Below are 21964 nucleotides of genomic sequence, written 5' to 3'. Positions count from 1 at the left end.
TATTTAAAAGCATTATATTTGAAATGTATTTACATAAGCATGTATTTATGTACAGACTACGTGGGACACACCCAATGAAAGAACAAGAAATTGGGTTCTCCAGCAAAAAATGGAAGGAGCTGAGACAAATGAATCAATGTATCCCACGCTGACAGGAGGAGGAGGAGACCTCTCTGCAGCTGCTGGAATTCTGGAGGCTGTCAGACAAAAGCTGCAAAGTGCATCTCCAAAGCTAAAGCAATTGGCTCAGAAGGCTGCTAGCAGGTTAGACCAGTCTTCAGCTGCTGTTTGTGGTTAATAGCAACCCATGAGCTAATACATTAGGTTTTAATCATAATTCTCACACTGAAGCCTAGTTTTTGTGTTGCTCTATGTTCATAGTATATGCTTCTATTTGCTTGAGATGTGCTGTTAAACAGGATCACAGTGTCCATCGCTGTGCTCTTTCCTGTATGATGTGGTCCTTTACAAGTTACAGCAAAATCACTTTCTTTGCAAACTCATGAATTGAGGTTGGTGTACATGGAAGATCATTTTATAACAGTTCAATAATTAAAAAATTCACTGTGGAAGGGGAAGAATATAGAGGTTACTGCTACAGACATGCCTTGTGGTCTATCACCTGAAAAATCAGTATTTTCTAGTCAAGTGAAATGTATCTTGATTCCTACTATCTCAAGTTACTGTCTCCTTAAGGAAAAATATAGTGTGGGAGGTTTGAATCTGTTTTTTTTATTTCACTGTGATGGTGATTTGATAATAAAACATTTATTCCAAAACATTTGAGCCAAATGAAATGCATTGGATCTCAAAAATACTCCACAATTTTTTTTTTTCTTTTTCACACAGATCAGTGGGAAGCAGAAGAATATCTTTAAACACTCTTCATATAGAATAACCTTTACTCAAAATCTGTAGAAACTGTTCAATGCAAATTCATTATGAATTTGAGCCATTTTAATGTATATCTCTGTGAGCGACTGAATGCCTTTGAACATGAGGGTGTATCTCCAGTAACTGTTGATGTGGTTTGTTGAAGGCCCAGTATGTGTTCACTGTGAAGGCGCTGCTCTGTTGGTCTGACATTGTGGTACTGAAATTGTCATTTCAGGTTGCAGTTTGAAACAGCAGATGATCAGGACTTCATTGCAATACAAAATGCTATCGAAGAAGTTATTTCAGAGCTACACAAACTTCCTGGAGTGTCCTGTCTGGAAGAGGTGAGAATGCAATGTCATAACTTTGGTGGGAGAGTTAGAGAGTTAGATGGTGAGATGGGAGCGGAAAGCAGCACAGAGAAAGAGAAAGCAGCAGTTTATTGTGTTGATACAAGACATTTACTGCAACTGCTCTGTATTTATTAAAGGAAATTGAGTAGTGTGTATAAAACCTGAAATGGAATGAGTTGTGTAATCTGTTACAAAGACTTCAGCAGTATGTGATTTTAACTGAGCCTGGATAGATATTATTTGCATCGAAAGCAAGTGTTTTCTATGTGACTTGTGAAAATTTTGGGGATTTTCTTTCCTCCTAGTTAGATAAATTTTAAGCATAGTAAAATAGATTCTGCACGCTGCTGCAGTTGGAATAACTGAACTTTCATAAAGTATTCTGCTGTTGATACAGGTTAAGCATAGAAAAAGCAACGTTGGCCCATAGCTTACATGTGCACTTTGTTTTCTTTATATCAGTTCTGACAAAGTTATTGTCACTGTGCATAAAAGTATTTTTCCTGTAAACCGAAGTCATATTGTTAAGCTGGCAACTCAGACAGAGCACACATGGTTTGGTTTGCTGTTTTCCTTGCAGCTGAAGTTGGCGCTGCCACCTGGGACCCCCTCCAGCTCCCTGACAGAGCGGCTGCTACGGCAGAACGCCCAACTCACCGGCTTCGTCAGCAGGCTCAGCGAGGAGAAGAATAATTTGAGGAACGCTGTCATGAAGCTGGAGGAAGAACTGAGGAGATACCAGCACAGACGTACTTCTGGAGAACACGTAGGTCTTCAGTGGCACAGCTCTCATGAAGCATGTGTAGCCATAAAAGCACTGTGCTGTGAAACAGCCGATGCTCTTTGTGCTCGACACCTAAATGAGAGTGTTTGAGCTATCTGTCTTTCGCAGCTTTCTTCCTACAAAGTAAATGGATGTGAGTTATTCTTGTCCTATGGTCAAGACATCCTGACGCACTGTTTACTGTAAAGTTTTTCATGTTAACCACCTTTGTTTTTTGGCTTTTTAAGAATTCCTTGCACTTCTCTTTTTAATCCGCATCTCATCACCCAACTGGGCAGTAAATAGATGCAGAAAGCTTCAACATCACTGAGCTGATTTGGTCCATTGCAGGGAATTAGTTTGGTTTGGCTGTATTTTTCTAGGATATTGGACAGGCTACAAACTCAGTGCATTGCAGTGCGCTAGGGACCTCAGATCTTTTCTGTGGAAAAATGTTTGGTTATTTTAATCAGTACTTTTATGAGCTCTCCACCAAAGCAATGACTAGAATGACACGACCAAACTTTTCCAAACTGTGTGGTTCAAATACAGTTTCTTCTCCTCCAGTCTTCTAAACACTCGTCAGATCTTGGAGTTAACATTGATACGCTGGTTGCCTCTGAGAAGGAAAACTGGAACAGAGAAAAGCTGTCACTGCAGAAATCTTTGAAACAAGCAGATGCAGAGCTGTCCAAGCTGAGAGCAGAACTCCGGAGTGAAGCTTTCCTCAGAGAACTGGGATCAGATTCTGAAAATGTTATCTTAAGGGTAGGAAGACTTCATTGCCTGCCTAATAACTGTGCCTAGTTTGTTTTGCTGTCACGTTCATTTGGGCCTGTTTTTTTCTGAGTTCACTCTGCTTTTTCTAACAGAACAGATGTTAAATTTGGATTTTAAGTTTTCATCCTTGCATACATAACTCTGTCAGTTGTTATCCCCAAGAATGACCAGTGAGCACTGCATTGTCCTTTTATGTGTACTCCATTTCTTGCTGCTCAGGTGGTCCTCAGATTATGACACTGCATTCACCAGGTGTGAGCAGTAGCACAGGCTTCTCCATAACAGCAAGCAGTAAATAATCACAGCAATGCTAGAGGAGTTGTCATATCAAAAGTTGTGATTGTAATCATTCCTGGAGCTTATGCTGCTGCTTCTCTTTTCCATCTTGTAGAGAATTTATGGCAAATACCTCCGAGCTGAGAGCTTCCGGAAAGCTCTCATTTATCAGAAGAAATACTTGCTGCTGTTACTGGGTGGATTCCAGGAGTGCGAAGAAGCCACGCTGGCCCTCATTGCACGGATGGGTGGGCAGCCCTCTTACACAGACCTTGAGATCATCACACATCATTCAAAGGGTTTCACAAGATTTCGCTCTGCAGTCAGAGTGTCCATTGCAATTTCAAGGTAAGCTGGAGGAAGTTTGGTTTCAGACAGATGCATGCACTGAATCTGTAGTGAATCACATTCATTTACGTACCTCTTGTAAGTGGGGCTTTTTCTCATAACACTCTGCTGTTACAATGTGGGGAATGTAGCAGGGCAAAAAGTATGTTTATTGCCGGTTGAACATGCCGATGCCCTGCTGTGCATGGCATGAGCCATTTGCTGTCCGTTCTGCCTTATGCAGCACCTCTGGAATCACTGCAGTAGCAAAGAATAAACTGAAAGCATCCAGGCTGGATGTGGCTCTGGGCAGCCTGGTCTGGTGGTTGGTGACCCTGCACTTAGCAGGAGGGTTGAAACTAGATGATCATTGTGGTCCTTTTCAACCCAGGCCATTCTATGACTTGACAGCAGAGAGTTTGCAGAGGCTCTAGGGATGTGTGTAAGGAAGTTTTCTACTTAATTGTTACGCTTTCAGTGCACATCCATTAATTATATTTGGCTTTCAAGAAATTCTTACACCTTCTAGAATATAAAAAGCAGAGTATGTGCTTAAATGATTGCTTCCTTTAGCCTGAAGTTTAGGTTTGTGGTTATTTTGTTTTTCAATTCCAGAATGAAGTTCCTGGTTCGTCGATGGCAAAGAGTTACGGGTTCTGGTATCTTAAGCCTCAATAGGGATGTCTTTAGCCAGAACGCAGGTAAACTGTAGCCCAGTAACGACTGAAAAATGTTATTCTCAAGTCACACTGCTGCTTAGTGTAGGTGGCTTTGATTTGCATTGTCTTGTACAACAACAGGGCTGCTGTGTCCCCTTCTTTTTGTCATAGTTGATTGGATTTACTTGTTTCTCAGGTTTCTGGAAGTTTCAACATCTGACATGACCACTGATCTGTTTGCTGTCTCTTCAGTCTGTTTTTTTGCACTCTTGTGGGTGGGATTATAAACAAAATCCGACAACTTCCCAAACAGTGTGTGTTTGTAAGACCACAGCTACGTGCATCTGTGGGTTTCTCTTGAGGCCTGTGTTCTGAGAGGGAGCACCAAGGGCAGGGGCAGGCAGAGGAATCTGAGATGTGTGGAGTGGCTGTCCTGTGTGTTTACACTGCAGCGCCCTTTTCAAGCTCTAGGCCAGCAGCAAACTGTTGCTCTTGCTTTTTAATTAATTTCACTTGCTTTTAAATGGCAACAAAAAACCTGTTTCTTGCTAAACCCCATTTTTGCAAAATGGAGACAGAAAACTTGCACTTACAATTCCCAGTAATGTGCATAAGGTGTTACATCTTTCTTTGCTTTTTAGTTTTCAAGATACTGGATTTTCTACTTTTAGGTAATGAATTGCGGCCTGACTCATTCTCCAGTGGCATGGATCTCTATGGAGAACAAAGGCATTCATATAGATCCCGATCAGATATGGAGTCTCCCAGATCTCCTATAAACTTTCAACAAAAGTGAGTTCTGTTTCAGACGACGATTCGCTATCAGGACGCCGTTCAGCTGCACGAACATGTCAGCAGTCACTGATGAGGTTCATAATCTTTGATGCCAGAAGTCTTTTAACATTTGTTTTCCATAAGGAAACATAACCAAGTGCATCTCAGACCTTTGATGTGCACCTACTCATTGCCTGATTAAGGCCAATGCTTGCAGGCGTTTCTGTATGACTGCTGCTGTGTTCTTGGCAGAATTTGTGCACTGGGTGAAAGTGATCTGCACAGTTTTGGCTTTGAGAAGCCAACCTCAGCTGCCTGTGGGCTCTGAGATTTCCCACAGATTGGATTCGAGTCATTTGGGATCTCTGTTTTTATATGAACCACCTCAACATCTGTAACCTCAGTTTGTGGCAATCATAATGTTTTACATAAATAAGATATTTAATCTATTTTAGCCACTTCTGACTTACAGAAAGTACCAAAGAAAGCCAGAATCCCATACAGATGGCTGTCCTTGTTTGCACAAGCTTCTTAATAGAAAATCTACTACAGCTTCTGCTGCAGTCTCAGTAGGAATTTGCAGTCTTGTTCCCAGAGAAATGCAGAAACAGATCAGATGCAGTGGAATGAAAATGCAGTTGGGCAAGGAGGTTCTTCTGGGGGAGGCACTATGTTGTGATAGGACCAGGGAAAATATAAGAAATGAGTGTTTTACAGTAAGGGCAGTGAGGCACTGGAACAGGCTGCCCAGAGAGGTGGTAGGTGCCCCATCCCTGGAGACAAGTCAGGCTGGATGGGGCTCCGAGCACCTGGTGCAGCGGCAGGTTTCCCTGCTCACTGCAGTGGAGTTGGACCAGATGGCCTTTGAAGGTCCTTTCCTCCTCCAATGATTCTGTGATGGCTGGAGCAGTGAGTGGCAGGGAACTCCAGTGGGCGTGGTGTTCTGCCTGCTGTGTGGGCAAGGCAGCGGACACGCGCCCTGCCAGGCCTCTCTGCTTACAGTGCCCTGCTATGTCTGCTGATTCTTTTTGATCTGACGTTTTGTTTTGAAAAGCATCTGTGTTCTTCTGCCCCCAGGTTCCACAATATGCAGGCTGACTTGAACCCAGTCTCTTTCGCGTGTTCTCAGCTGCAGAACTATGATCCAGAAAGAGCTTTAACAGATTACATCCACCGCCTGGAGGCACTGCAAAGGCGGCTCGGAAGCGTGCAGTCAGGTATGGGTTGGGGCACAGTTCCAAGCTAGAAGGCACGTGCTGGCTCTGAGATGTGTACAGACGTCTGGTTTGGGGCACTTTCAGCCTTGAACAGCAGGTTATTCTGTACTGCAGCAAGCCCACTGAAAAGAACGTGCTGCAGTTCTTTGAAGGGAGGCCTGCCCAGGTGTGCTTCAGTAACAGATTTGGAGTTTATTGGTACCATGTTGATTTTCACCAGTCTCTTAAATGTGTGATAAGAATTCTGTGTGTCTCTTTATGAGGTTAAGTGAGGTGGGGAAAAGCATACTCTAAGGATTGGAGTGTTGGGGTGCAAGAGCAATTCTTTTCTATCACTAGGATTATAGAAGTGACAGCCTTTTTGTCCCGCAGATGATAATTTTTTTTGCTATAAAGGGAATCAAGAAAATCAGTGGGGCCTGATTTATCAAACAAAAGGGGGGGCTGAGTTACAGAAATTACTGTGGTAAAGTCTTATTTTAGCATAAAATCCGTCCTTTGAAGATTTGTTCTTAAACGATTTCCTGCATAAAACCTTTCCCACTCATTCATCACAGTGACGCCGTTGTGAACCCTCAGCTCCTTATTCCACGTGCTCTGATTCAAATCTCTCTGTCTTACAGTGTCCACCTCATACACACAGCTGCACTCAGCTATGAGAAGATAATACCCTCTGCCCGCTCCATCGCTGGCAGTGATGTCAATGGATTGATGCCTTCTGTAAACCCGTGCTCTTTCTGTGCTTTCTGTAACGTGTATCTGGTGGGACCAACACAAACACGGCTGTATGATCCTATACAGTTCCATCCTGGCACACCCATGCAGACTGGGGTTATGGGAGATTTATGTATATAAGCAATTCGTGGTCATGCAAAAAAAAAAAATCATTAAATTACATGTATATTTGTGGAATGCTAATTTAAATGATTAACTTATGAAGTGTGTATTTATCAAGGGGGTGCAAAGATGAAATTTGTGTATTAATTACATTGAGCTCCGTTCAGAGAAGTTCACTTGCACTTTTTCTGGCAAGGCTACTGAAGTTACACAACTCTCCTCATATTTGCTACTGGCAGTGCAGACAGAATAGCACTTGTAGAGACCTATTTTTGTAATGGTAGAAGTTTTGAATTTTATGGGTATTTTGTCAAAGTACTGAAATAAAGATGACTTCATGCTTTTAACTGTGTTCTACTCTTGGAAAGTTCTTAAAATTGAAGAATCGTTCCCTTATTTAGGTTGAAAACCTCACTCCTAGGCATGCTCCTCCTGGCTGTGGCAGCTGTCTTGTCACCAGTTGCAGAAGTGCTGCTACTTGACAGGAGGACAGGGGCAGGTTTGGTTTCTGCAGTTCCTGGCTGTACCTTTGGGGGCTGCAAGAGCTGTGTGTCCTCTCCCTCAGTCGCTGTCATTGATGTGAAAACGAAGGTCTGTGACAGTTCTACCGGGGTTAGAACCGACAGCCTGGGTGAGCCCTTCCCTCAGGGAGCGCTGTAGGGAAGGAGGGGAAGCTCTGTGCATGATTAGCTAACTGTGTACTTAGATGCATTTTCTTTCGGGTAGTTACGAATTTAAGAACTGACAGCGTTAAGCAGAGGAAACTTCCACAAGAGGTTTCTTTACAAATTTTAATCAAAATTCCTATGAGCTGGAGCTCAAGACCATCACCACCACTTGTGAACCAAACACTATTCAACAATCCTGCAGGAGTCAATGCAAAGCATAACAGCATTCAGATATCTCACTTCATTTATGGATTATTTTCCAGGTAAACGTGTTATTTACTAGCGCTGTCATCCTGTTGTTATTTCCATGCTTACACCAAGCTTTCAGAGATGGCTGCTTTTCACAGTTTACTTTAGAAAATTACTTGTAGCTTCCTGAAGCGAAGTATTTTACAAGTGCTCCAAGTTAAACATTTAAATTGTTGAGTTACAGAACTTCCCTATGAACACTTCTGCAGACACCTCTACTCAGCCACACAGTGACAGTCTGTAATAATAATTAATTCCAAATAATTCCAAAAAGCAACCAGAATGCCACTTTTCAATCTGTGATTCTGTTTCAAAACAGGGCATATGCACTGCCCTCAGTCCTTTGTACCTGATGGAGTTACTGTCGTTGGGCACAGAGGTAAGGTACAGTCATACCCCTCCTCATCTGGGGAAAGGCAACTGTCTAATGTTTTTTTTGTTGTTTTTTTTTTTTTCTATCAACTGGAATCTTTGCTTTAAAAAACATTTCTTCACTTAAAGGCCAGGGGGAGGGAGGCATGCACACCTTAGAAGTGTTACACACATAGAAGACAGTTTTTCTTTCAATAAAAGCACCAAGAAAGTGGTAGAACAAGCAGTTACACACAGCAACACTAAACAGTGTGGGGAAATGAACAAAACAGATGCAAAGAGGGTGCAGGCCTGTCTCTATACAGTACGTGGAACAGTTTCCATTTGCCATTCATTTTGTCACAATTATTTCACCAGAAGTCTGTTAGTTTGTACAATTCAAGGTTTTAGCTCCAGAACTTACAGTGCCCTCCTCTTATATCTGATAACTGGGTTATTAGGTGTATGTATCATGGTTGTATAATTTATACTTGGAAAGTAGTCATTGATGAGATCAAATTCGTACAAACGAAGCAAAGTGGACCAGATAGTCTTGATCTGAACGTAAGCGAAGTTCTCTCCAATACAGCGATGACGGCCTAGGAGGAAACCCAGAGCAAGCAATCAGAACACCTCGTTATGCCATCGCCTCTGACTGCAGCTTCACTTGGAAAACGTCACGTGGACTGGAACTGCTTCTTTCTAAACAGGCTGAGGCCCTGATCCTACAGACGGACCATTGTGTCACTTCTAACATCTTGTTTCCATAAAGCTTTCGCTGCAGAGAACGTGGAACATTTGAATAGGATTGTGTTGTCCTGTTTTCAGCAGAACGCGCCCATTTGTGCAGCGCCGAGGAGGAGTTTCTAACGTTCAAAAACTGGCATTGACTATAACTGTATCGTGGTCAGATTTGCAAACTGTTCTGGCAGTTATGGATCTCTACATAAATTTTCGCTGCCTTAAAATGTTTTCATATTATGAGGCTTTTTTACCATGACTTTGAAAGACATGAATAAAGTCAAATAAATGCTAACATAAGGATTTCTTGTTCTTATTCCTCTGAGCAACAGCCACAGGCGCTATGATTGACTTCAATTCTTTAACAGCCTGTTCATACTAAAAAAAACTGAGGCAGAAATAGAGAGAGAAGAAAAATCTCTGCATGTGTTGCAGCACAGGGAAGTGCAGGGTGAGAGGAGCAGCCCGAGTCGTGTGCCACCGCTGGGCAAAATGCTTGCTTGCTTTGTGCCGCTGCTACTTACCAGCGCCAAATGGAATGTAGGCAAACTTCTCCCCAGCTGCCGGGTTGTCCTGGAGATAGCGGTCAGGTTTGAAGTCCAGGGCGTCCTTCCAGGAGTCCTTCAGGCGTTGGTTGACGGTGGGGGACACGCAGACCTGATGGCCGGGGGGAATGCTGTATCCTGCGACCGTCTGCAAGGGCAGAGACAAGGCCCACACACCTGATTCCTCAGTTCTTACACTGGAAGCATTACCTGAAGTTCTGTATCCTTAGACTGGAATTTCAAAAGATGTTTTGGCTGGGCCAGTTTAAAATCAATGCAGCAGAGCACGTGTAAGTGGCAGATCTAAACTAAGAACTCAAGCAAGAATGACAGCTGGAAGAAAGGGTCAGTTCTGTTAGTATGGCTGGAAGGGGAACGTGGCACTTCACCTTCCCCAGGGGAGATGCGGACCTGGCACTTCCTATATACCCAAGTGGGCATTCAGCAGTTATTCTGCAACTTGAAAGTGTCCATAATTCACTTCTGCACATCTTCAGAGAGAACAACTATGCCTCTGATTATTTTCTGTGGGTTGTTATTTAGTTGTTTTAAATTAGTTTTCTAAACTCTAGCTCCCATCTTGTTTTATCCTTCAATAGGAAAATAAACCCAGAGCAGTACATTTCAGGATAAAGAAGCAGCCCACACCTACACCGAGTTCTTTCTAAAGTTGCACAATGTTCTCCTCTGGGGCTACTTATTGTCAGAACACACAACTGCTCCTTTTCACCCACATGAAAGATGGGGGCAATGAGGGTATCTACTAAAGGAAATGCTTTTGCTGCTTTTTCTACCTGAGCTGCGTGCTGGCCCATCACTCTCTCTTGCCCAGCAGCACCAGCATACACCTTGTGTCCAGTTCTGGGCTCCCCGGTTCAAGACAGACAGGAAACTACTGCAGAGAGTCTGGCAGAGGGCTGCACAGACAACAGGTCTGGAGCATCTCCCTTGTGAGGAAAGGCTGAGAGACCTGGGGCTGTTCAGCCTGGAGTAGACTGAGGGGGATCTTATCAGTCCTTGCAAATATCTGCACGGTGGGATTCTAGTGGGTAGGTCTGGGCCCTTTTTAGTGGTGCCCAGTGACAGAACAAGGAGCAACGGCCACAAACTGGAACATAGGAAGTTCCATACCAACACATGGAAAAACTCCACTTCAAACATGTAACACGCACTGGAACAGACTGCCCGGAGCGGTTGTGAGTCTCCTTCTGAGCAGGTATTCAAAACCCAGCTGGACGCTTTCCTGCGTAATCTACTATAGGAAGTTGCTTCATAAGGGGGTTGGACTGGATGATCTCCTTGCTGTGATAGACTACCTCACAATCACTTACATGCTGGTGACTTAAGAGCCACAAAGAAATCCCACTGACCAAAAAGCAACAAATGGAAGATAACCACAAGAACACCAGGGCACGAGATGAGACTCCTACGGGATTTAAGCTCTCACACAATGGCAGAGTGAATGCCCGCCTCCAACGGTGCACCATTTCTTGTGGTCACTGCTGACTTGCTGCCCTTGTCAGCAGAGCTGCAAGGGGCTGGAGCAGATCAGGTTGTGCGGGACTTTGCCCAGTCAGTCATAAAAGCCAGCAGGGAGATTCCACAGGTGAAGTTAGAACCAAAAAGTGCACTCACCTGTGGAGTTTTGGCCAGTCTCATCATGGTCATTATAGGAGGTCTCAGCCTTAAGGTTTCTTTTAGGCAGCGATCTAACAAGCTGAGATCCTTGAGCTGCAAATATAAAGAAAATTAATATCAAAATACAGCTGAGCTCATTCAATTATTATTTTACGCCATTCAGAAGTAAATAACTAAAGAATAAGCAGCTCTTATTTACATGGACTTCATTTGCTACCCTGACAATTTTCCCTTGGATTCAATTACAACTAGCTGCTGTTCCATCTGACTAACCTGTCCTACAAGTGCTTTCTGATGCGTAACTAAAGAAAGAGATCACGCCACATTCCATTCCTCCTTTATGCAGCTCACTTTTTAAATAGAGCTTGTAGGAACTTCAGTTTCCATAGTAAATGCTGATTAAAAAAGAAATGGTAGCAGGCTGAAAAGTAACTCCAGAGAAAGAGGAGACACACTGCCCAGTAGTGCCACTGCAGACTGCTTGTGAAGATTATGATTCTAACCCAAAACATATGGCCATACTGTCCATTGGTAAAAACACATATCCAGAGCACAGTAACATCCTTCAGAAATGATGCAGCATACAAACCTGTTCGTAAGTTAATGGTGGCAAATCATCTCCACAGACAGCTTTCTGCTCTGCGTAGCACTGCTCCTGTATCGCTTTGTCTCTGGCTATGAAGAAGCCCAGCCAGGCACTCGTGGTTGAGGATGTGTGCTGCCCTGCCAGCAGCAGCCCAATGAGCATCCCTGCTATCTCATCATCTGTCAGTGGGCGGCCATCCCTACATCAAAGGGGATTAAGTCAGAGCTTCATTCCAGGTATACAGCTTTCCAGGTACAGCAGTATTTACAATTTCTCCTAATTTACTTCTTTCTACTCCTCATTAATTGCCCACTCCAAATTCAGTAGCTAAAAGTCTAGGGGTAGGCAAAAAAGAGAACCATGGTGAGCAAAGTCCCTGGGAGCTTTGAAGAAAATCATTACAGAAAGCCAGTAACAAGAAAGAAAGTGGAAGCAGCAGCCTTATGACCACTGATAATGATCTCAGAAGTCAAGGTTAGCATTTATAATTAGATTTTTCAGTCTGTTTTTAAGAACACCACTAGGATCAACTGCTGGCAATGAGGAATGCAGGACATGAGAATGTTTCTTGTTTTTGACAGAATGTTCTAAACAGCTCCGAGCTGAAGTAAAACATCTATTTATTTTCCTGTAAATTACGAGTCCCCAACCCCACTTTGCTTACTTGTATGAAGCATCAAGTAGAGTTTGGAGCATGTCATCCTCCTTCTCCTCAGAACTCCGACGCTTCTGGATAACCTTGTAGAAAATGTTCTTTATTTCTCTGTGCGCTCGGTCTCGACGCCTGCAATTCAGATCACTTCTGTTAGCAACTTCGTAAGAAACAACATGAAATCCTTGTAAGGATTTATAGGAATGTCTGAGACAGCTTCAAAACAAAAAATAGGGGAGAAAGAAAGAAAAGAAGAGGTTTAGATGAAATGCTCAAATTGCTACATCTTCTTCCCGGTACCTGAAGCTGGGCAGAGGTAGCCAGGCTGGCAGAAGCCACGCAGCATGAGTAAAGCCCCCATCCAGGTCAGCATACAGCTGAGCCACCTTCTCATTTAGTAAGCTTCTTATTTCTTTCCCATGCAAGCAGTGACTTGCTGTCAAAATGATAAGTTCTGAAAAGGCTTCAAACAGGTCTGAGAAAAGATGTGGAAAAAATGTTACTGCAGATAAACTTTAGGCAAAATGTTACATTTCACAGATCATCACTTCAAATCTTGTAGAAGGGAAAAGCAAACAACCACCATACATACATTAACAATTTAAAACTGAGTTTTAGCTTGCTTTCCCCATAAAAGGAAGTATTTCATTTTGAATTTCGTGGTTTTAATCAGGTCTTTCAATGAGTAACATTTTAATTACATTACTTGACTTCAATAACTTGTTTTCTAAGTTACTGTTTCTAGAGCTTTTTCTAGGAAACCTGCTACCCCTTCCAAAGTAAACCATGCAGCACAAGCTCAACCCTTAACGAACACAGAAGTCATAGAAAAAGTTAAATCTGAAATCCAAAATCCACGTGTAAATAAGTAGTTTTGCAGCTTATTGAATTATTTCTCAGTATTTCTATCATTGCAGGCTTGCAACAGTACTGATGGGCTGTGACTAGTTGGGAAACAGGGGTGGGGAGGAAAGGAAATGCACTTACATCACTAAGCTCACCTTATCGCTCTGCAGATAACAACTGAGATCTCTGACACAGGCTCCAGGAAGTCAGAGCTGTGTCTTTTCAAAGGAACTACCAAACAGGCTGAACTGATTCACAGCGTGTAAAATCAGCGTGATTCAGCCAGGCAACGCGTATGCTCTCTACTGTCAGACTAAGCAAAGAAGCAGAATTGTCCTCTGTTCCTGTCAATGATTTTCTGAGCACCTTTCTTCTCCAATAGCGTTAAATCTGATGAAACAAAACCTGTGTTTGGTGTGTTGTGATGTTAGAGCTTTGCCCTACAGCTCTTCTAATATTGCAGTAAAACATTTACAAAAACACACTGCTGCGTCCTGCATCAGCCTTCATTCCTTCCCAGAAAGTCTAAGTAACAATGCATCTGATGTTGCTTACTTCTTTCTCCACTCTCTCCCCAGGCTTTGAAATATTCCTTTGTTTCTTCTTCAATCAGAGTTACATGCTGCTTAAACTGAGCAATGTTTAGCCCAGTTTTGAGCATCTTCTTCTGTTCCAAAAATACCTAGAGGAATCAAAGCAGAAACAATCAGTAAAACGTTCATCATATTAACGTGATTAATAAACTCATTTCATATGTACTACAAAAACATATAAGAGTAAAAAGGAAATTAGGACTTAGAGTACAACAGAGCATCTTCCTCCTCTCCCACAGAAACACCTTACACTGGCCTCGAGATGCACCTTGCTTTAAGAAGGCCCAGCAGCCTGACCTGGCAGCACGAAGCAAGCTATTTGCTAGGGAAGCTTTACACCCTTCTCCACATTTTTTCTGCAGATAGACTCATAGCTAAGAAAGGTACTGTAAAAAGCCCACTATTAGAAGAAAACCATCAAATGGGTTGATAGGACATCTACTCAGAAAATTATTCAATTAATTTTTAAGTCTTAGTTATAGATCAGAGTATTTGTCCTATAGAGCTGTACAGTACCATGGACAACTGACCAAAGATTGTCTTCCTACCAAGAGCTCTACACTTAGTGTAAAGTTATATACAAAACAAAAAGCATAAAAGAAAGGCTGCTCAGCAGTAATTGCATTTTCAGAATGCAGTGGGCACACCCTGGCAGAGCAGTGGTGCAGGCATGTTTTCCCTTGCAACATGGCAGCCCATCTCTTATCTGGATGGAAAGCATACGGTATGAACACACCTTACCAGTGCACTGCCTCCCAAAAACATGCTGCAAGAAGTTTGGAGGAAGAAGACAGAGAGGGAATCTGAACTGATATATAAACAATGCATATCAACAGACATCATTATCAGTCACAACTAATATTCAAACAAGTAGTCAACCCTAGGGGGTGGTTCTTCTGGAACACAACCAAAAGACACTTTCAGACTGAAGAGCAGACAGGATTCTGCAGTTCGTTGTTCCAGACAACACGTATAAGCATGAGAACAGCCAATGCTCCTCTCAGAAGCAATGCTATGTGGCACAGCTACTTTAATTCCAGATGAAGGCAGGCTGTACTCTGCAAACACGCAGGCTGATTTCTGTCCTAGTGAGACAAGCTTTGTGGTGCCTACGGTCGAATCACTAGTCTCACATAGAGGTTAAATATGACAGAAATGAGAAATCATCCCTCAGAGCTCTAACAGAAGGAAGATCTAATGTTCCTCATAAGGGAAAAGGAAACTGTAGTCAGTGACAGGCTATAAGGGAATAAAAAAAAAAAAACCAAAACACTCATTTATTAGTTTTCCTCAATGGTGGGATTAGACAGTTTCTAAAACAAAAAGCAGCATCCATACTAATGGACAGTAAGGCTGAGTTGTTCACTGCCATTCAGGCTGGATCGTCCAACTGAACTCTCAACCACACCATGCCTTCTGCCAGAATCTCAAGCCCATCATACAGAGCCAAGGGCTCACAGCTGTCAGTCAGAATGTAAGCGACCCTCGTTTTCTGCTCATTTCTATGTAAGATACATACCGCGTTAGGGACGTCGTAAGCCACCCCCTTTCCAAAGACTGGTGTGGTCAGCCTGGAGTACACATCTTCTGCATTCAAGTCTTCATTTTTGCTGTTGAACAGCAGCGCAGCAGCATCGCTGCCCAGCAGGTACGTAAACGTCTTGCCAACCATAGTGAAACTGAACACAGGTCCATACTGAGAGGAAAAAACACCCGTTTGTTTTAAATAATAGGAACACAAATCACGGAGTCGTTATCTCTTTACAAGCTTCTACAAATCACTTCTCCTAAGAAACACATATAAACTGCGTAAAATAGAAACATTTTAAGCCATATTTAAATTCTGTTCTCAATATAAAATAACACATCAGTAATAAGTCTAATTAATATCTGTAATCTCGTGAGATGTAGGATCATTAAGTGTCAAAAATGGAAATTAAAAAACTATGATAGAGAGACCACCAGACACGCGGGCTCCAGAAATCAATGCACACTGCTTTGGAAAAAAGACTGGGTCTGCAGTTATGAACTGATAATGTAAGATTTTAACATTTAAAAGTCACCTCCAGCAGATTCCCACAAGTGAATTTGTCTTTCTCCAAGTTAATCAAGCTGGGATTTAAGCTTATGACTTTGGACATTTTAGACAAGGTAAAACGTGTTGGTGCATCTTATTTTGCTGGAGAGAATTAAGGCTCTACTGCCTTAGTCCATTTCTTTGGGGCTATTCCAATTTCTGGGATTCTATACCCCACTCTTCTGGTAGAGCGGAGGACCTCGACATTCATGCAGTCACCTGCAGAGGGGTCAGCTCCATCCCAGCCTGCTCACAGACACATCAGCACAGAGCACTGATCAGCACTGTTAACAGTTTCCAATTAAAGCACGAAATAACACCATGAATGCAGATTTTTAATGAGCGTGATCCAACTCTGAGCCTCACCCAAAGACTTTTTAAAGACAGGAGCTGTTTCAGAGAACACAACTATTTCTGTAACACCAATGCACTGCACACAAGATGTGTAAAAGGCACAACCTCCTGCACACTTCATATTCCATATTTGAGGAAATAGGAGGGAATTCACTGACTGTAAACAGATCCCAACAAGCACGCAGCAACGCTTTGGCACTGCTCAGCCACCCAGGACAGCACACCTTGTCATAGGCATTTTCCAGAAACTCAATAGGGCTCTTTCCAAACGCTACGGCATGTCCGAGGAATGGGATGCTCGAGGGGATGTGAGGAGGGTGGTTCTGCAGAGGAAAGAAAAGCAAATATTGAATTTTCTTCAGAGTAACACAGCACTGTGTTCAGCCACAAGAGTTGCACACGCACTCTGCTCAAGATCTTCGGTGAAAAAAGCGACTTCGATCGACACGACCTTTTACAAGAAGGCCAGGCTGCTTTTCAAACCACTCGGCCAGGTCGCCGACCCGCCCTCCCGCTCCGAGAGCGACGCCAGAGAGTACCGCAACGGACAGACGGCAGACGCCGGGAGGCGCTGCCCGCGGCCCTCAGCGGCCGCTCCGCACGGTGCCGCACAGGGGGCCGAGGCCGCGCCCCGACACGGCCCGCCCGGGGTAACCGGACGCACCGCCCGCTCCCCGCGTGCCCCGCGCCTACCGTCCGGCCGGCCCCGACGTGGCGGCGGTATCCCAACTGGAAGAGGTAGCCGAGGCTGAGCGCGAAGGCGGAGGCGGCCAGCAGCAGGGACAGCGGGTTGCCGACGGCGGCCCGCTCCAGCAGGCTGCCGCCCACCTCCAGCAGGCTCAGCATCGCCTCGCGCTCGGCCGGTGCCGGTACCGATGGCGACCGCGAACCGCTACCGCGCACCACGGGGGCGTGCCCGCAGCCGGCCGGCCCAGCCACGGCGCTGGGCTGATCTCTGCCCATGTGACGACTGACGGCGGCCCGGCCAATGGGCGGCGGCGCGCCACGGGGTGACGGCATCGGCCGGGCTGCGACGGGCGCCATTGGGCGGGCGGCGGGGCGGGGCGGGAGCGGCGGCGGCACCGGAGGAGACGGGGGCGGGCGGTGCCCGGGGTGCGGGCAGTGCGCTGTGCGCCGTGCTGGCTGCTGTGCGGGCCGTAGCAGCAGGGATGCGATGTGTGCTGTGTGCGCTGGGGCTCGAAGGACTGTCTAAACGCTGTAACGATGCTCCGCAGCCCTGTCTTCGCTGTCCTGGCGCTGCCAGCCGCCATTCTTGCTTGACTCTTGGGGATAAAGGGTGAATGTCTCCTCTCCAAGCATGGGCAGTAGGAAAGGGCAGATTTAAAAAATAAAAAAAGTCCAGGAAGGTGACAGGAAGCAGCAAATGGTACAGATAAGGAAGGCGAGGAGAGGGCTGTGAGGCTGCGGACTCCCAGGGCAAGAGAAGGTCCCAAGAACAACTTGAGGGAGGCAGAGAGCATTTGGTCTTGGTGTAGGGTGAGATTGAGCCGGTGGGGGTGTTACAAAAAACACAGCACTCTGCTGCTGATGTTCTGTGGTGCCAGGCATGCATTTGGAAAAACTCCTCAGCACAGCTTATGGTAGGGTCACATCCTGAAGTCAGGCACAACCACACTGAGAACCAAAGCAAAGTGGGCGCAGCCGCTGGGTGCACTGACACGGCGCTGTTCCAAACCAAAATGGTAATGTGAGCACCAGGAACTATTCCCAGACCTGAGCTCTCATAATCTTCACTGACAGATACTTTCTTCATTCTAGGGGCAGGCCTTCAAAGCAAACACAAGTGCAGTTTCCACATTCAGCTGCTACCTTTAATCCACACAGGTGCAGAATTACGGTTAAGACAGAGAACATCACACTCACAAATATCACATTTGTGACAACACAGCTGTCTGGACAATACAGATGTGTTATCCTGGACTCACAGTTCCCTATTTCAAAACTCAAAGCTCCCATATGCTGCACTAATTGGGAAACAAACAGCACATCTCTTCCTGCTCTGCATACTGGTAAGCCAGAACAGTAACACAGCACTGGAGCTCAGTGCCTGCTGCACATTTTCAGAATGCTGCCCCTATTTTCATACATCCTCAGAAAACACTCTAGAGTTGGTGCTGAATGACATGTCAAAACCACAAACATACAGCTTGTTTCCGCTCGGAAACACCATTCAGGAATTTAAACAAGGAAACCCCAGCAGTGACTAAATAACTTGATGTGATAGATTCACTCAAGTCTACTGAAGTTTTCATCAGTTTAACACACACTTTCTAACAATTAGTTCACATTAGAAATAAGTGAATTTTTGATTCTTTTTTAAACAAGCAATCTTTAAAAAATGAATCTAAGATTATGAATGTTTCCTAAATACACACTTGAGCTCTTATGATGATGTGATCATGTGATAAGAATTAATGGGGGAAAAAAAAAGAATGACAAGACAAACCTTTGTTCCCTTCGTAAGTACTGTTTGTACATCACACGTTTAGAACGTCACCGATTGTGCACAGAGCTTTAAAGCTTTCACTTTGCTGGTTAGATGATGCATGCCTGTCATTACCAGCATTCTGATCAGTTTCTCTATCATTTCACCATAAGTTAGGGCTTGGTTTTCACTGATCCAGATGTCCAGCGCCTTGGTGATTTTCTCTTTCAACTTAAGAGCCCTGTTTGGGAAAAAGTTATGAAGTAAACATCTGAGAAAATAAAAGATTTGTAGATAGTTACTACATTTTGCACAGATATTCTGTATTTAACAGAAGCACTGTGAATTCTGTAATCAAAATACTGCGTGTTAACTCCATAACATCGTAATGAAAAGGGAAATGGGAAACATAAAATGAAAAGGTACAGTTACAAACAGCTGTCCCTAACCTGGTATTTTGCAGAGCCTTGATGTCAGTCTGACCAAGCTGTAGTTTCTGGCAGAAGAATTCAAAATCTTCAGAAGCAACATTGCCAGCAATCATTTCTATCATCTTGTGCAATATTTTCTCTAAATATAACCACATAAAACGTGTAATTAATAATACAGAATCGTGTATCTTTTGTATCATATGTTTTGTAAATAATGCTAATCTGCTTTGGGATTTTGTTAACTCCCAAACACCATTTCCAAGGTGATGTCTCCATCCTGGTGGACAGACCACCATCACCATTTCTGGGCGATGGTCTTTCAGGTCTGACTCCCTGACAGCCCTGCTGGGAAGAAGTTCAGAAGCTTTTCATTCTTTTCAGTTTGAAGCAGCACAGCTCCAAGCTCCCTTTGTTTGAGGTGGGAGAGCAGGGTGTGCTTCCAGAACGTACACCATGAGTTACAGGAAGAGCAAGCTGGGGAGCTACAGCTTTGAGAATGCTTTTTACAGCAATCAACTGCCTCACAGCTCTGCTCACCATCAGGTGAGAGTGAAGCAGATTGTCAGAACACCTGCACATACCTGAACTGCTCATGGATGCTAAGAATACCATTTTTTCTCTCCCTTCTGTTGACCCAAAACAAGTGTTACTACTGACAAGAGTTTACAGCGTTTATACTGCGTAAGATGAAGCAGTGATTCAAATATTTTGTTCTCTTTGATCATAATCAGGTTGTGAAAGGACTACTGTGGGTTCAGCCGAATCACTGCGGCGCTGAAACACGCTCCGCTCCATGAAACAGGCAGCGCTCCCTCCAGTCGAGGATAATAGCAGGGCGTGCTGGAATAAGATTCAACATCGAAAATCGGCAACGAAAATGAGGGCACCGGACTGCCTCCCAGTGACCCAGGAGCGTAACTGCAGGCAGGCAGCGCCTCCTGCCTGAGGGGCAGCGAGTAAGGCAGCAACGTTTTAGTCAAAAGCAAGTACAGCACAAGGGTAACATCTGATAGGCCTTCAGTGTACCATGCTCGATAATGATGGGTAGGAGGGCCACAGAGAAGTCAGGATATAGGTAGATATTGAGATTTTGCATTCTCAAGAGCTGAAAAAGAGCTAGGGAAGTTAAGAAAGGAGGAAGATGCTATTCTACTCTCTACAAATTGCCTCTCTGATGGATAGAGTTGAGGTAACCCTAAGCTTGTGTATTTTATTTAACTGTGTCTGGCTTTCTGGTTTGAATACAAAACTCAAGACCTCGATTTCAGTTTTAAGCTGTCAGCTTCCATTTCTGATAAGAGTCCTAATGGAACAATATCACCTTAGTTCTTAAAGCAGTTCTCTTATCAGTGAGCCATGCAATAATAAAATATGAATCTTGTTTCTATTATGCCCATGCAGTACAACATCACACTAACCATCACCTCAATATTGCCTACAGTAACAGAAGTCAGTGAGGAACAGAAACAGAACTAATAATGATACTGCCTTCTGAAAACAATGGAGTTTCAACAGCCGCTGCTGGAGCTACCTTTAATGCACAAAAATACCCGTGTATGTTTTTAACATACCATCTCTTTCATTAGCACTTTCCAGATAGCATAGAATGGGATGTAATTGCTTTCCTTTGCAGATATCTTGTAGTGGCTCAAACAGAGAATTTCCATCAAAGTTTATGTCTTTCAGCAAATAAAGGTGACGAAGGCCAGCAGGCAAATATCTCAGCCGATTTTCTGTTGAAATACATAAGCATACTTAATTTCATCTAAAAAAAAAAAAAAAAAGCATCCTTTGTCCAGAGGATTTTAAATTATTTCAGTCAGAAAACATCTGAATACATTTGCAAAGCAGCCTAGCTGTCTGTGAAGCACAGCAGGTAGGCAGGAGGGATCACTTCCTGGGATACCTCAGATCATGGTGAACACACTGCTTTCCTAGACAAACAAGACTCTGTTCCTGTCTCTGCACAAGAGAGCCATGAGCTTCAAGGTGAATTAAGCACAATGTGGAACACAGCAGCTGTGCTGCTGTGATATAACTGAGAACATGTTGTGCAGCTCTGCTTCACACCCATCTCTGTCATCACATCTCTAACAGCCACTTGGCAACCCAGTAAATCAGCCACCAAAAAAGGACAACGGACTGTGTTGTATCAGTGATACTGAGCAGACATCTGGACACACAGATACACATCCTTTGCAACAGAAAAGTGTCAGTCTTGCACACAGCAGAAAAATGAAGGGGTTGAATGCTTGATACTTACCACTAAGGTCAAGGTGCTGCAGACTTCCTAGCGATGTAATAGATCTGGGGAGCTGGCTGATCTCATTGTTATTTGCAATTAGATGGACCAAAAACTTCAGTTCCCCTATGCTGTCAGGCATTTCCTTCAGCGCGTTATGAGATATGTCAAGCTCCCTGAGGGACACCAGTTTGGAAAGCTCCTCTGGAATTTTAGTTAACTGATAAAAATAAGAACACAATTCATTCACTTATATACAACTATTTCTCTTCTGTAAAAAGTTCAAAGGTAACTTTCCTGCAAGCAAAAGTACATTCCTTAATTCCAACAATAAAAGTTCTGAACTTCTATTCTAGTGGAAGCTCGTTTAGTATTTTCCAATAAAAATATTGCTGCCAAGCACAGAATTTTTCAGCAAAATTCCTAAGGCATAATGATAGAATGACAATTGAAAAGCCAAGCCTCTATTGATAGAACTTCAAGAGCGATTATTTTCATCATTACTATCGTTAATGAAAGATTTTACCCTCTCAGAACACTCAACACATTTAAAACAAAAAAAGAAAAAAATACTTTTTTTTTTTTCCCCATTTTGGTTCTGTTCATCCCTTGATCTTTTCTAATTTGCACTGTTCCATTAGGAACTTTAACTGTTCTCCAGTTATTGTGGAAACAAGACTATG

At 43.7% G+C, this 21964-nt stretch overlaps 2 protein-coding genes across 11 annotated transcripts in view; one reads left to right on the top strand and one right to left on the bottom strand.

Annotated features, from left to right (window-relative positions):
• The window catches only part of AKAP9 (A-kinase anchoring protein 9), a 99974-nt gene extending 92765 nt beyond the window's left edge, over window positions 1-7209 (top strand). For all 4 annotated transcript variants that reach the window (XM_042816723.1, XM_042816722.1, XM_042816721.1 and 1 more), the window contains 9 exons: window positions 56-264; window positions 1112-1220; window positions 1810-1995; window positions 2560-2760; window positions 3164-3396; window positions 3991-4076; window positions 4706-4826; window positions 5886-6025; window positions 6649-7209. In XM_042816723.1, the coding sequence (XP_042672657.1) occupies window positions 56-264; window positions 1112-1220; window positions 1810-1995; window positions 2560-2760; window positions 3164-3396; window positions 3991-4076; window positions 4706-4826; window positions 5886-6025; window positions 6649-6692 (1329 nt within the window). In that variant the 3' untranslated portion in view covers window positions 6693-7209. The remainder of the gene's footprint in view (window positions 1-55; window positions 265-1111; window positions 1221-1809; window positions 1996-2559; window positions 2761-3163; window positions 3397-3990; window positions 4077-4705; window positions 4827-5885; window positions 6026-6648) is intronic.
• A 430-nt stretch (window positions 7210-7639) lies between these two features.
• LOC122159287 (krev interaction trapped protein 1) overlaps window positions 7640-21964 on the bottom strand; it is a 37208-nt gene continuing 22883 nt past the window's right edge. For 2 of the 7 annotated variants that reach the window (XM_042816726.1, XM_042816725.1), the window contains exons 18-21: window positions 21303-21501; window positions 20611-20772; window positions 19058-19178; window positions 18537-18849 (exon numbers count right to left, since the gene is read on the bottom strand). In XM_042816726.1, coding sequence (XP_042672660.1) covers window positions 18669-18849; window positions 19058-19178; window positions 20611-20772; window positions 21303-21501 — 663 coding nt within the window. In that variant the 3' untranslated portion in view covers window positions 18537-18668. Of the gene's footprint in view, window positions 8730-9395; window positions 9565-11051; window positions 11148-11643; window positions 11840-12304; window positions 12425-12592; window positions 12768-13693; window positions 13821-15250; window positions 15428-16386; window positions 16486-16855; window positions 16967-18533; window positions 18850-19057; window positions 19179-19787; window positions 19880-20610; window positions 20773-21302; window positions 21502-21964 lie in introns of those variants that run through there. The other 5 variants (XM_042816733.1, XM_042816732.1, XM_042816731.1 and 2 more) reach the window with 5 other exon arrangements.

Source organism: Centrocercus urophasianus, unplaced genomic scaffold (assembly GCF_019232065.1).
Source record: "Centrocercus urophasianus isolate 14NV4802_14NV808 unplaced genomic scaffold, USGS_Curo_1.0 seq_16, whole genome shotgun sequence".
NCBI lineage: Eukaryota > Metazoa > Chordata > Aves > Galliformes > Phasianidae > Centrocercus > Centrocercus urophasianus.
The sequence above is the reverse complement of the archived record's forward strand: the minus strand, read 5'-3'. Positions and strand labels throughout refer to the sequence as shown.